This window comes from Homalodisca vitripennis, unplaced genomic scaffold, assembly GCF_021130785.1.
Source record: "Homalodisca vitripennis isolate AUS2020 unplaced genomic scaffold, UT_GWSS_2.1 ScUCBcl_513;HRSCAF=2684, whole genome shotgun sequence".
Taxonomy (NCBI): Eukaryota; Metazoa; Arthropoda; class Insecta; order Hemiptera; family Cicadellidae; genus Homalodisca; species Homalodisca vitripennis.
Genome location: NW_025776629.1, coordinates 72,049 through 87,914, shown reverse-complemented (window position 1 = coordinate 87,914; position 15,866 = coordinate 72,049). Strand labels below are relative to the sequence as shown.

At 31.1% G+C, this 15,866-nt stretch overlaps 1 protein-coding gene across 1 annotated transcript in view; it reads right to left on the bottom strand.

The window, feature by feature from the left end:
- Positions 1-10,461: 10,461 nt before the first annotated feature.
- The window catches only part of LOC124370798, a gene marked incomplete at its 5' end in the record, with an annotated part of 42,572 nt that continues 37,167 nt past the window's right edge, over positions 10,462-15,866 (bottom strand). The window contains one exon of the mRNA XM_046829093.1: positions 10,462-10,594. Within this exon, the coding sequence (XP_046685049.1) occupies positions 10,526-10,594 (69 nt within the window). The remainder of the gene's footprint in view (positions 10,595-15,866) is intronic.

Genomic DNA, 15,866 nt, shown 5'->3' with positions numbered 1-15,866 from the left:
TATTTGTTATTCTAATTAAATGAAACTATCTAATTATTTTATTTTTATGTAACCATGTACTCATAATATTTAAAAACTATTTAAATACCACACTGTTTAAACTGGTTCTGATTTTTCTTATTCTTTAATCCACAATTTAACAAACAATAATAATTTCAAGTTAGAACTCATGACATAGAAGTTTACAATGTTATTATTATGTTTACTTAACATTCTAATTCTTAAGTACTGTGTTAGTGTGGATTAAAATATTTTGTCCAAATTTTGAGAACTTCATAATTTGAGAAGTGCAATATAGATAGTTTTTCCGCAGTCACTTCAAATTGCCTAACTTTTTTTTTTTCAAATTTTCCACAATTTTAATACAGTAATTTTTGGAGTCCTATTGGTTTTATTTAAAATCGTATATAATTTAATGTTTTTCGATTCATTATAAATAATTACATCAAAATTAAAGTAAAACAACCAATCGTCTACGTCTGATGTTTGTTATTGACAATAGATGTCTTGAAAGAAGACAATAACAATGGCAAATGTCCAAACTCCTTTTATTCTTTCAAAGATGTAAAAGACTTCTACATTTGTCGCTACTTCTCTGACTAGTATAGATTGAGAAAGTAAAAACTGGAAGGAGAACTAGATAAACTAGAGAAAGCCTACTTAACCCTAGAAGTGTGGAACCAGCATATTTTATGTCGGTTGTAATTTATGTGTGTTGTGCGGAACCAGCATATTGTATGTCGGTTCAGTTTTTCATTAAAAACAATTATTTATCTTCAAACAATCACCATGTTTTTGGTATCATTGAAATTGTGAGATTCCACTCTACAATTATCATATAAACTTTTATTTTCTAACTTCAATATTACGGTCGTGGTGAAATGTTTTCTGAAGAAGTCATCATTTGAGTTGAATTTCGCGGGTGGCCGGGTCAAAGAAATACGTCATTTTAAACCAATCACAGCAAGTTACGTATTGCCTGCAAACAGTGCTGCCATATGTCAATAGACGCGGAATGAAATATTCTTTCTTCCAGTGCAAACAGAAAGTCATTAGAACGAATAGTTGATTTACTATGAATATTATAAAAAGGGACAATTCTAAAGTTGTAAACCAGCATATTTTATGCTGGTTAGTATAATAACATTCACACAGTTATTTATTGTCAATAAAGAAAATAAAAAAAAACAGTGTAAAGTGAAAGAAACGATCTACCGGTACAATCTTTCAACGGTAAATTTAGTTCAGTAGGTTTCCGGCAGTGCGAAACGAAAGAGATGAATCACGGCGTCGCATCAAGACCAACCCAACCCATCCCTGTCGGCCATTGTTGACCATTTTATTTCACCACGAGCTTATTTTTTTACCGATTTTCATAATTTAGGTCTCTATTTTTTCAGGTTGAAATACTCAACTGCATAAATGCATATGAAATGACAGAAACATTATAAAACAATGTTATTTTGAACTATAATAGCTATTGTTTATATATTGTCAAAAATTTTTACAATGCAATGTTTTACAATATTTGACGCACAACAATTATTCTTTACTCAATGTCAAAAATTATTGAGTGTATTTCTTTCAAACATTATGTGCTAACATAATATAACAAGCAACAAAATTTAAAAAATGTTTTCATATTTTTTTTACATTGCAAACCAGATTATTTTTTATGAGTAAATTCTTCATCGTGCGACTGTTAACAAAAAATGTCATAACTCAGTTCCTTCTCAAAGTATTTGAACATATCTTATATTTTATTTTAGCTAAACAAACATACGTACTAAGGGTATATTAAAAAATTACATAAACATAAAGTATAAGTGAACATTTTTAGCTTGTTTCTAAATTTTGTTACAAAATATTTTCATTTTTCAAAAGATTTTTTTTGTAAGCTTATAATAAAATAATAGTTTATTTTGTTGTTGTTTACTTTTAGTGTTTTCAAATAGCATGTATAATTTACAATAGAAAACTGTTTTTCATATAAATATATAGTCACATTTGGAGGTAAAAAAATGAAAAGCCCAAACCCTTGTACATTTTTGTAAATTTTCGCTTTTGTAAAAAACAAATGGCAAAATTACAATTTTTGTTTAATAGAAATTTTTAATATATTTTCTTATTTGGCATAGAATTCTCTACATTTTATACATTTAACATTTTGACCTTACTGTAATATTTCAATACCTTACAGAGGTCCAAACTTGAAATTTTCATATAAAACTTTTTGCAATTTCTCATTATTTTCATGAAAATATATACTAAACCAAAGAATATAAAAAGATTTATTCCTATTTTAAATAGTACAACTTCTGAGAAGAAAAACGATATATAACAATATATGTTTTCTTGATATTAAGTATTTTTTACGAATTTTTAAAAAAACCCTTGCAACACGTCAAAAATGTACTGACGTTTTATCTTTGGTAACATGGACACACTTCTAGGGTTAAGATGTTTCTTGGAGCCTTGTTTTTTTTAATATTATTGTGTTTTTGATACAAATTGTTAACTCATGACATTTTCTCCACTTTCTCTTCACTGCTAAATTGATAGATAGATAGATAATAGATTTTTTGAACCTAAACAACCCCTTCTGTATTGTCGTTTTATCAGCCCATAACAATGATTTTGTAATCTGTGTTCTTCAACCAGATTAGTCAGAATTAATTATTTAGAATCAAAACTTAAGTTTATTGGTCTGGAAGTGTTCAAATTGCTTAGACATGCAGAAGCCTCACAGAAAAATCTCACTTTCACACATAAGGTACTTGGTAGTTCCCTGAATTAAATTCAGGAACTCATTTTAATATTCATTTTAATGGGCCTGCCAGTTGTAGTTGTCAAAAATGATGCCACTGTGTAGTATAAATATTAATTCAATGTAGAACTGAAAAAATAGTATCTAGATATGACTGATAAGACAGTCGCTCGTACAAAATGTTGTATTAATCTTTTTCCACGCACTTAAAAATAGTTTAAGTTTGATTCATGGTATTGATTTTTGTTCTTTTTTTGTCAGTTGTCTAATTTTGCCAAAGAATTCTTGTTACTGCTGAATTTGATTTATTTTGTCATAAATTAGATATATAGTATGTGATGAAGATTAATAATTGACTATACGAGTATTGAAAAAATAATAATTTTTTCTTCAAATTACAGGTTAGTTCTGATTTTATGTGTAGTCAATTGTAGGCACTACAATCTTATCACAACAGGTCCCAGTTATTTTCTTACACAAACTCTGCAACACTTAATACAACTAGAAAATGCTTGTCTTTGGTACATATCACAATTTTAGAACTCAAATATAGTGTATTATTCTATTTCATATAAGGAAAAATATATGGAAGCTGTCGTGCTCAGAATGTAGCTCTACAATTGACTACACTTAAGATCAGAAACTAACCTATAACTTGAAAACAAAATATAAATTTATTTATACAATTTATTACAACTATTTAATACAATAAAGGTCTTGATGAACAAAAGTATATCATGATGATCAAATGCCAAACAACAAAAATAATTGGAATTCCAAGGTGCTGAAATGCCTTAATTAAAAATTAGCGTGCTAATTGTTAATGATAATTACACAGTATGAGAATGTATGAGTAAAACAGCGTATTGCAAGAAATTCAAGATCCTTGTTATTTAAGTTTTGCAGCACAACACAAAAAGTAAATTGTTTTTCTAGAGTAAATATACCTCAACGTAGCTTCACTTTGTAGCATGCCTCATGTACATACAATTACATATCCATGACTGTGTCAACTAAACTTTTAAAAATCAGTAGAACAAAACAAATATAAAGTTATAATGAAAGTCAAATAAAGCATCTCTTAAGTTTGGACATATTTATTTATTTTATACACCCAAAGCATATGGATTCAATACCAAAGTATCAGAAAAATGTTTGAGGGCGATTAAGAAGTATTTTTATTTACTTTGTTCAATAAAACTACATGAATAAAAAAAAATTGTACGTACGAAAGATGTCTTAAAATAATTACAATTTTGTTTTTAATAAATTATACTATTGAGATTCTCTGTTAATTTTTAAAAAATGTGAAGATCAGAAGTTCGTGCACACAGTATTTAATTTTGTGTACATTTAATAGTGAAACCCCATTTGTAGTGTAGTTGTCATTTTATTGAAATGTTTTAAACTAATTACTAATTAGTACTAATAAGATGACACGTACATGTCCAATAGAATGATATGAGGTTTCATATAATTCAGCTTGATTATTTATTTTTATTATACTACATTGTGTAAAAAATATCAGATCTGCTAAGGTGTATTACGCCTTATCAATGCAAGCTGATATATGTAATATTTATCTTCTTAACTATTACAAGAGTATATGAAGTTTTTATTAAAACATTTTACACTCGGTTTTTGTTAATCTATTTCGTTGTTCAAAAAAAGGTTTCTTTATATAGTTTGATAGTATTATTTTTATAATAAATACACATTATTGTCATTTATGAATTTCACGTATATAGTACGCTAAGATTTTAATCTTTTAAAGGGGAACTTTGGTGGAATTTTTTTTTTTTATTAGTATCAATTAAGGGTAATTATATCTTTTTTCGCTTTGAACTATTGCAGGCAGCGAGGTGGCAAAGTTGGAGATTAATTTGATATTCAAAATGTTTAATTGGTATTAGTTTTAATTGTTGACTTTAATAGTGACATTTATGTGATGATTTCCTAGGAACAGGTGTTCTTAACCTTTTCAGTGCCATATAATAATATGATCTGTCATGACATTTGTTCGCTTCAAATGTATGTGTATTTTAAAGTGCCAGATATAACATAAGGTGCTTTGCAGTACTTCACTAGAAAAAATTGTAAATCAAGTTTTACTAATAATTATAACGTAACATGTTTTATGTCAGTGTTGTTAATTTTTTTATAAATCTTATTCAATATACCAGGACCAAAAATTTCTTCCTAATAACTATTAATAAATTTAACTAATAATAAATGATTTTAACAAGCTTCCAAGGTTGAAAATCATAAATTTTTTTGAGATATTATATACAAATTTATGTTAAGGGTATTTTTCTATTTATGATGTTTAGTACCTTAAGCAATATTGTGTCGTACCTTTGTAAAATTGACATGTGATAACTAATAAAAGACAATGTAATAATTAAAACATTAACTCTGTGTGTCTTGTGTATGTAGCCATATCAAAGTGGTATGGAGATGGTTGTGTTGTTTTTTGTACTGTTTGTGATTTTCTGTACAGTCATGTAAAATTTTGTTAATTTTAACTATTTGTAGTAAAGTGTGTATCAAAACCCCTTCCTATATTTGTAGTAAGTATATATTTTGTTGTAACAAATTGATTCGTTAGTGTTGATTAAACAGGAATTTTGATTTTCCAAAAATAGAAAAAGAACGTACCAACCCAGAGTACGTAATCTAAACGTATCCTAAACGTATTGTCTAAATAAATATATTTATATACTATATACAGACATTTATATAGTGTATGCAGTACTTTGCCTTGCATAATATTGTATATTAAACATCCGAATTTAATCATAGTTTATACACTTTAATTGAAAATTGATTAACTTTGGTAAATCAAGTACAAATGGAACAAAATGTAATTTAAGCAGTTGTTTTTTTTTATGTAATCTAAGAGTCAAACTTCATAAAGTAAATGAAGATTGAAACAGCTATATTTTAAGAAATGACAGGTTTTAGTTTTTAAAGGGAGTAAACAAGCTTGAAATGACTAAGTCTTACTTATATCTGTATTAAAGTATAGTTCACTGTAGGAATAAAAAATATAAGAGAAGCCTCTTAATTAATAATGATTGAGTGTTTTTTGGACTTTGATATGTAATCAAATAAGGATATGGTTTTTGTAAAAAATCACTATTACAATATTTTTATTTGGATACGTACATTTTTTTATAAAAATATTAAAATTTTGGTTTGTATTGACAGAAGAAATATTTAATGGCTGTACTTGTTACTGTCTTGATTTTAATCCCATAACAATCATAAAAACATATTGCCGCTTTATTTTTGGTTCTGGAATCATGGGAAATGTATAGCTTTAAAGATACAATTACTATGCAGCCAAACGCATTTTTAATGATTTCATTGATTATTTTACAAAAATTTTGTTATACTTTATTATTTCAAAGTTACACTTCACAAGGAAAACTAAAAAGTTACTAATAGGAAAAGGAAGGTTCATAACACAAAAAAATTGAGATTTCACTTAACTGGATGCAATATTAGGTCCATAGTTAATAAAATAAAACAAAGGAAGTTCTTTTTTCACATTAAAATTTTACCGCTACGCATCATTTATAGGGAAATTTTGTTCTACACATTTACAAAATTATTTACAGTATCTGTATTCCTTATGAAATTGGGCATCTTTTGTACATTTTGGGTTTTCTTCAAAACAAAGTTCATTTATCTTGTGTGAACAATTTAAAAAAATTCATAATTTATTTAACTTAATCCTAATCTATATTTTCTATGTTTAGTGATTAAAAGAAAGCTTGCAAAGTGCTGAACATATGGGGTGTCCATTTTGAATATTAACATCGCTCAGATTATAGGGTTGGAAATGTTTGAGGGTAATAATGTTCTTATGGGCTAAAACTCAAAGTCACTTTAGAACAGCCAGAGTACAATACAAATCCAAACTTTAATATTTGCAGTTAAAATTTCATATTTATTGCATCTGAAAAACAGGAAAACAATATATACTGTAAAAAAGTAATTTTAAAGATAAACATGTCTATATTTAACATTTTTTTAAGGCAATTTGATTCTATTCGATTTCAACTAACCGTGGAGTTAGTTTTTACTTTGCTAGAAATAAAATGTAATGTGGCGCAAGTTTAATGTATTAAGCTGAAAACAAATTGTTACATAATAACTTTAAATCTACTTTCTCTGAATTTTATGGTGTCTATAAGTCTGCCTCGCTCTGCTACATCAGTGATACAATGAGGCAAATTAAAAAATAGTAATCAAAATTGTTTTCTTTCATATTTTTTGGCCAATATTTTTTGAAAACATTGTATATTACATAACATAATGTTCCTACAATTAATTTTTTTTCTTCATTGTAACCAATGTCTTCCACCATTTGGATATATTTACCAATAAATTGAGTGTTTTATAGAAATTTTGGAATTTCCAAGTCCTGTCATTGGTGCTAATCTATATATAGTTACTAATATGTCTGTGTTGTCCACTTTAATCGGATTTGTTATGTTGTTTACATTAATTTTATTTGTACTTAGAGCAATAAAAGAGTATTTATATTTATAGTGTGATTACTTATTTATAAAAAAAATCCTTTCAATAGAATTATGAATTGTGAATGAGTGGTTAGAACAGACAACTAGAGATTTGAAGTTATGGACTTTAAATCCTGATGGGCATTTTTCTAAAGCTGATTGATTTGTTAAATTATTTCAGCTATTGATTAAAGTAATCTCTTAGTAGTGTAAATATACGTAGATATATGTAAATATACGCAGCAATAACATTTTTTTTTTTTTAGTACTAAAAAAATAAACCTATTAGTGTTATTTGTCAGGATCAAATGAAATCATGTTTATGAGTTTAGAAGCTCAATTTAACATTTTGAGTACTAATTTCATCATTTAAGAGGTTACAAAAACATGGTAGATTGTGAATTCCATCAATTGACAGGATCTTAGTTTTATCATTTTTATACACTCTGTGAAGCAATATTTTTTTATTTATTTATTCATTATTAAGCATTATACATGTAATAGATGTTGCCAAAATTTATAATATATAAATAATACATTGAATTATATGTTGTAATAATTATTTACAATCTAAATTTAGAGAACATCATAACGAAACCATATGCAATACCTTTAATAACAATTTATAATGACTTAAGCCTTAAACAGATAAAAACAGCCAAACAACAAAAATGCAATAACTTATAATAAACATAAAAATAGCATAACAATCTGACCATAATAAAACATTAAAATAAACAATAAGATACATAACAGGATAAAATAACATGAAAGGAAAACTAAAGAAGATAGGTACATTAAAACTTAGTTAAATCAACAAGTTCATAACTTAATTTGTAAGAGAGATTTAATAGGTGATAGATAAAAAGTACTAAAATAAATAAATCAACACAATACACAACAAGAAGAATCAAGGAGTTTAATTATCCAGGAATTCTTCAATAGAGTACACAGGATTCTTCAGAAGGAATTCTTGAAGCAAGCTCTTCAGTCTGTTTCCAGTCAGATTCTGGAGGTGGTCTGGAAGGAGGTTTTTTTTATCTTTTGGCCAATGTATTATGGGTTTTTCTCTTGGAGGGTGTTTCCAGTCAGATTCTGGAGGTGGTCTGGAAGGATGTTTTTTTTATCTTTTGGCCAATGTATTATGGTTTTTTTTCTCATAGAGGGTATTTCCAGTCACATTCTGGAGATGGTCTGGAAGGAGGTTTTTTTATCTTTTGGCCAATGTATTATGGGTTTTTCTCATAGAGGGTGTTTCCAGTCACATTCTGGAGATGGTCTGGAAGGAGGTTTTTTTATCTTTTGGCCAATTTATTATGGTTTTTTTTCTCCTAGAGGGCTGTTCTATGTTGGGGTAAGATGAATCTGGAGGCATGTGTGTGAGGTAGTTATGAAGGTCCACGTGAGTCTGCAGGTCTTTGTCTACGTATAAAATGGCTTCATGGATATAGAAGCAAGTAATGTGAGTATGCCTAGGGTCTGAGCTTTGCTGGGACTCCAGGTTCACTATGGTCCTTGCCTTTTTTTGTAGTACAAGTACTCTCTTGAGATTCCCTGAGGAGCCCCTCCAGATTGTAAGGCCATATCTAATATGAGATTTTATCAGAGTGTGATAGGCATTTTAGCCTCTTGGATTTGTCCCGTGCAGGGATGATCCGTTTAAATAAGTTAAAATGAACTGTGTTTAGTTATTTCTATTTTAGTTTGCTGTGTCACCAACAGATAGTGTTGCTTGACTACACTGAATAGTGACACACTCTTTAGGAGTTATTTTAAACTACTTGGATTCTCATATGTAGACAAACATGGAATTACTACTAACTACATGGCTAAACAAATTATATTCCATTTTTATTTGCTGTAAATATTTTTTTAATATATATTTTTGTTTATAAGGTTTATAATTACTACAAAAAAAAAAACAGTGTGGAATGTACATTTTTAGTAAGCATTAAGGTACATTTGAAACATCCCCTGTGAAGGGACTATTCCACTCAAGGGATCAGCTGTTTATATCAGCTGATGTTGAGAACTGTATTATTGGCTGACATGATACATATGTTTTTTTAGTATATAATAATAAAATTAATTTAAGATGCATAAATCATGGATGTACAAGGAAATCCTTCCTACACTGCACTAAATGCAAAGTACCGCTGTGCATTACAAGGTGAAAGAATTGTGTTTTTTTAATTCCATCAGCAATAAATGTGTTCAGAGAACTTTATCTTGTAAATGATCAATTGCTTTATAATATGTGATAGTTGTATGGTGTTTATCATAAAAACAGCAAAAATAATGTAAAAATGGACAAGAACTTTTTTTTAATGTTTGTTTACGGTTTTTTTAAACTTTTATTACTTATACAATATTATTGTATAATAAAACAATTTTTTACTTATTTTTATCCTGTCAATAACTAAACCCAAATTAACAAAAATACAAACCCTGTACTCCCACAATGGAATAGTCCCTTCCAAGGGACAATCCAGAACATGTAGACGGATTGGCAATATGAAGTATTTGTCTGTAGAAAATCCCCAGCAAATGTGGTTGGCAAACCACCAGTGATATTGGAGTTTAAACACTAATATAATTGTAGACCGCCGCTGAGAAAGAATCTGTTTTTCTAAAAATGTTGTGGAGTAAAACTTTATTTACATCCAGCAAGGATCGCTTCTGGCTGGTTTATACCTTCCAGTTGAACCTACACTGGGTACAGCAAAAACCGATGTGTCACTTAAATCTGGGCAACCTTATGGATGTCCAGGAGCGGCACATCAGTAACCGCAAATGTCGAGATTCTGGGGTGCAAGGGTAATTCGATAGGTCTAGTCTACTGCAGAAGATGACTGTTGGAGTTAGTGAGGTTCGTTCCCTAAGTATCAGAGGTTCTTGCTAGCCTCAACAAGGGTGTGCCACCCCCTGCCTGCTTTGACTGGAGAGGCTGGTTTAGAGCTGACCCCCTTCTTCTGAGGGGACATGACTTGAGATTAGTGCCCTAAATTCTTCCTCATGGATCTCAATAGGAGGCGGCCCCTACCCTCAACCCATCCTGGATATCCTGTCACTCCGGAAGCAGCGCAAAGGTCCTTATAGGACTAGGAGCAATTTATAAGATTCTTGTCCTAAGAGAACAAATAGAAGCATTCTCATCTCTTCTCATGAAAAACATTTATTTAGTGAAATAAATTATAACGTAGAATTAAATCAACATTACATGAAAGTCTCAAGATGGCTCTACCAGATGTCCCAGAATGTTAAGTCTCTCAAGAAGTACTGGATCGTCCAAACCATACTGTAACAATAGTAAAATGTTACAAACTCTTTAATATTGTAAAATAATAAAGTTACACCTTGACGTCCAAACTAATATTGATCCCATTTCTGGTGTTCTTTTTAGTTTTAACCCATTGGCCTAGTAGTTTTTCTGGTGCTGCATGGACCTGAACTAGCAATATTAATTTTGCTGAAAGTGTAAAGGTTTCGTATAATTTTTATAGAAACCTAACTAATTAAGTTATTACCATAGTTATTTTTACCATCATGTTTCCAAGAAACTAAGCTACATTTTACAACTATAAAATTGATTTTTATTTAGTTTTAAATTTACTAATAATGTTAATTATAGCAAAAATGTTGGGTTTTATATGTAAAAAAACTTTCGTTTAAATTTTTTTTTCACTGTTAAAATTATTTACTATCTAAAAACTGAATATATATTATTGTTCAGTAACTCTTTGTCATGAAAAATAAATTATATTAAAATTTTTATTTGAACATTTATTATTTAACAAAATTATATTTGAGTACTCATCAAGTGCAGTTTTTCCATCAGTTTGCATGGATCGCAGATTTTGTAGCATTCACACACAATTTGCATATAAAAACACAGAACTACACTAAAAAAAATACACTGTAAAAATAAAATAAAAATAATAAATAACAAAATAACTACACAAATAAATGACAAACGACATTGTTTCTATTTTTCAGGCTAGCGTTTAGCCTTGCAACAAAACAATATTTTACCGAATATTTCACAAATAAATATTTAAATGGATTTTATAAAAAACTGAAATAAACTTTCAATAATATTGTCAGAAGTGCTAGCCGTAATTTTAAACGTAACATAATCCTAGTATCAACACAAAATAACCACTGGTAATAGATTACAATTATTGATAAAAGTTATATTTTTCTGCCATAGTTGGCACACCTGAACTCACCAACAACTCAAAAGGTCTGCAGAAAGCGTATTGGCATACCATCTAACGGGAAAAAAAACTATAAATACTTTAAATAGTACATCGCAACGTCACCAGATCATGCTGCGCACGTGAGTCCAGGTTCTGTCCGTGCATCACTGCACGTCAGCGACGTAACTAGGGGGGGGCACGCGGGGCATGTGCCCCGGGCGCAAGTTGTTGGGGGGGCGCCAACACGGCCACAGATTTTTCTAATAAAAATTGTTGAAAATATTTTTTAATGCGAGGTGTGTTGCAAAAGAAAATCATTATATTTATTATTTTTATTTGATTTAAGTCTAAGAAAATGCAAAGTGAAATGATGAATGCTATCTGACTATTTACGAATCATGTTTACGGTCTGCATGAACTTGTACAGAACGAGTATGGGCACACTGTGTTATCTGTGGAATGACTCACTAGGACGGCGCGGCGTCAGACACTTCCTTCCCCTCCCGGCTCCCACCCGCAGCTCCCCCATCCCTCTCACCGCACCACACATGCCACATTGCCACAAACACAACACATCGATGCTCGCTGGCCTGACCTTGACTAACAGACTAACTGCGTATGTTGTGCAGTTGTGCACTACTATTGTTGACAATAGTTCATACTTCTACTTCATTATATACATCATCAGTGGTTCGGTTCACGTAAAGTGGTTGCGGAGCTGTTTCTTTGAGTGTTACTAGCAATATTATTTTCGTGTTTGTGAATATTAGTCATGTCGAAAAAACTGTCTGGTGCGGAAAATCGCAAAAGAGCTAAAGAGAGAAAAAAAGAAGCACATCAATCCTCGTCTCTTCTATCATCATGGCTAAATGAAACAAACAGTAAAGGTAGGTAAGATAGATATACAGTACTTTGTTACTTTGTATTTATTAACTAATACAGATTAATGATTAACTTATTGAAACCTTAAAAATATATCATAATTAACTTTTCTGTAACTGTAGCAGCGTACTATTGATATGAATCTGTGTTTAAAAAATATATAATTGAACACAGGGTTTAAGCTTTCTTCTTCTTAAGCTATTTCTTAGAAACGCTAACAAGCAGCAAATCTAGTCATCGTCACACTTGAAGACGACATTTCGCTTTAACCAAGAACTAAGAACGTCATAATTTATTTAAAAAAAATAGTATAGTAGGAGATGCTTTGTCGGCAGTATTGTTTAATTTAGCGTTAAACTATGCTTTTAGATAAATACGGCACAATTTAAACAGCTAAGTTCTACCACAAATTGACAAATATACCAATAATATTATTTTATCGAATGAAGGTAACTCGAATTTTTTATTTTTTCAGATGAAATCAGCTGTAGTACAAGTACGACTTTTGAAGATGGAGGGTCATCAGCTGATGCAGTCCAAGACGTGTTTTCAACTAATGCTAATCTTGGTACGGAAAATCTTCAGCTGGAAGAACTTCCAGTTGTACCAACGGTCACCCAGGATGACGTCGAGGGTGAAGAGATCGAGATGTTTCAACCGGAGCAAAAGTATAATAATGGTACGTCTACGAGTTTGACAACTGATCCAACCCATGGTGAGTCTACTAAATCTATTGATCTAAAAGATCCGGGGAAGTGGCCTAATACCATTTCGGATGCAGACAGATGTTTTCTCGTATCGAGATTATTGAATGAAGGGAAAATAGAACCTGATCTTAACAATACTTTAAGAGATGGGAGACAGTTGACTAAAGAGTGGTTTACAAAAATTATGCCTAATGGCTTAAAAGTACATCGAACATGGCTAGTCTATAGCAAATCAAACAATTCCTTGTATTGTATCCCATGCAAACTTTTTTCGCACACTGAACATCAACATCCACATAAGATTTCTGCTTTAGCCAAAGATGAAGGGTTCACTCAGTGGAAGAAATTGAGTGAACGGATTCCTGAGCATGAGAACTCCTTAAATCACAAACAGTGCTTTTGTGCTTGGAAAAATTTAGAATCTAGTTTAAGTAAACGTTCTGGCATTGACAAAGAACTACAAGACATGATTGCACTTGAAGAGGCACACTGGAAGGGTGTTTTGTATGCTATCATTGATGTAATCTTACACCTAGCAAAAAGATGGCAGCCCATTACGAGGCTCCAATGAAAACCTGGATTTCAGTGACCCTAGATGCGGTAGGTTTTTTGAACACTATTGAACTAGTATCTCATTACCATGCACCTCTGAAAGAGCACATTCTTCGCCATAAAAAAGGCCAAGTCAGTTACTTTTCGCCGCTCATCCAGAATGAATTTTTAGACATTATTGCAGGAAAAGTCAGAGAAAACATATTTTGTGACATCAAGGCTTCAAAATACTTTTCAATTATGTTTGACTGTACTCCCGACGTAAGTCATTTGGAGCAAATGTCTCAAGTCCTTCGTTATGTGAAAATCACCGAACAGGGTCCGGAGGTAGTGGAGAGTTTTATTGATTTTGTAAAAGTTGGTGAAAAAACTGGATTGGGTCTTTCGCAAGAAATTTCAGAGAAAATCAAAAAAGATGGCTTAGATTTGAAGAACTGCCGGGGCCAGTGCTATGACAATGGTTCGAATATGGCTGGCAAATACAAAGGCGTCCAATCTAGGATTCTTGCCGAAAACAACCTGGCTTATTTTGTGCCTTGCGCGGCTCATTCCTTAAATTTAGTAGGTGCAAATGCTGCTAGTATGTCAGGGGAGGTACAGTCATACTTTGGAACTCTTAACTGCTTGTACAATTTTTTTGCTTCCTCGACCAATAGATGGGAGGTTTTATTAAAACATGTCCCTCTATCTCTAAAACTACAAAGTAACACCAGATGGTCGACTAAGAGGGAAGCTGTACAAGTTATATACAAGCATCTAGGTAAAATTATAAATGCTTTAAATGACCTCAGAACCAGCCTAACTACCTCAGATGAAACAAAAACTGAAGCAGCTAATCTTTTGAAAAATGTCAAGCAGTTTGAGTTTATAGTTCTCTCCTGTTTTTGGTACAAGCAATTGACCCGCATTGACATTGTGAACAAGCTCCTACAAGTGGAGAATATCACCATACATAGATCGGCCAAACACATCAGTCGATTGATCTCTGAACTAGACTCGGAAAGGGCAAACTATTCAAACGCTGCAATGAAAGAAGCCAAAGAAATGGCAACAAATCTTGGCCTTGATCCTCATTTCAAAGTAGTTCGAAAGAGAAGAAAAAAGCGCATGTTTGATGAGAATGCCGAAGATGAAGCACCTGAATTCTCAGAAGAGAAGAAATTTCAACAGCAGCTATTAGAAATCGTCGATCGCATTCTTTGTGAACTCAGAGAAAGATTCAACTCTATTCAAAACATAAATCATTTGTTTGGTTTTCTCAACGGAGCTAGCTTTGGAACAATGAGTGGGGATGACCTAAAGGCTAAAGCAATTGAATTAGCCTCCAAATATAAAGAAGACTTGGACAAAGACGAATTGGCAACTGAAGTGGAAAGTTTCAAATACCATGGTTTGGATTTAGTACCAAATATCCAAACAGCCAATTCGATTGATCTTCTGAAATTTTTGTGTGTGAACAAAATGGAGGATGTATATCCAAACATAATGACTGCCTTACGGATCTTCTTGACAATTCCGGTTTCAGTGGCTTCGAATGAAAGAAGTTTTAGTAAACTTAAAATAATAAAAAATTATTTACGGAATTTGACAGGGCAACAGAGGCTGACAAACCTAGGGATTATTTCCATTGAGCACCAGGTAGCCTCAAAACTATGCTTCAGTGAGATTGTCAGTACATTTGCTGCAAGAAAAGCCCGAAAAGTTAAATTCTAAGAACAATTAAATGTTTAAATCAATATTTTACATAATTTACTATCATAAGTGTTTTAGTATAAATGGTGTTGTTTTGAAATAAACTATTTGTTTTTGAAAATACGTATTCTATTATTTACCAAATATATTTAGGCCTATATACTTTGAACTTGAGGTTGAGTATTTTAAGATCAAGATTCAAGATAGTATTAATGTAGCGTACCCGGTACCGATGGACACACCACACTTTTTAAGAGGAGTTATAAGGAATTAGTTTCAGTTCAATTGGTGGGGGGGAGGGGCGCCAAAATAGGTGTTTGCCCCGGGTGCTGAATAACCTAGTTACGTCGCTGCTGCACGTGATATATACCTGTACGTGAGTCTAGGCCAATGGGTTAAGACAAGAAATTTCAAAACTTAAAATTATTGTTGTACAGTTTTATTATAACTGATAAAATTGTAATTCTTTACAAAAATCCTCTACATTGATTAAATTAAATGTATAAATGTATGTTAATTACAATTGTACTTCAAGTAA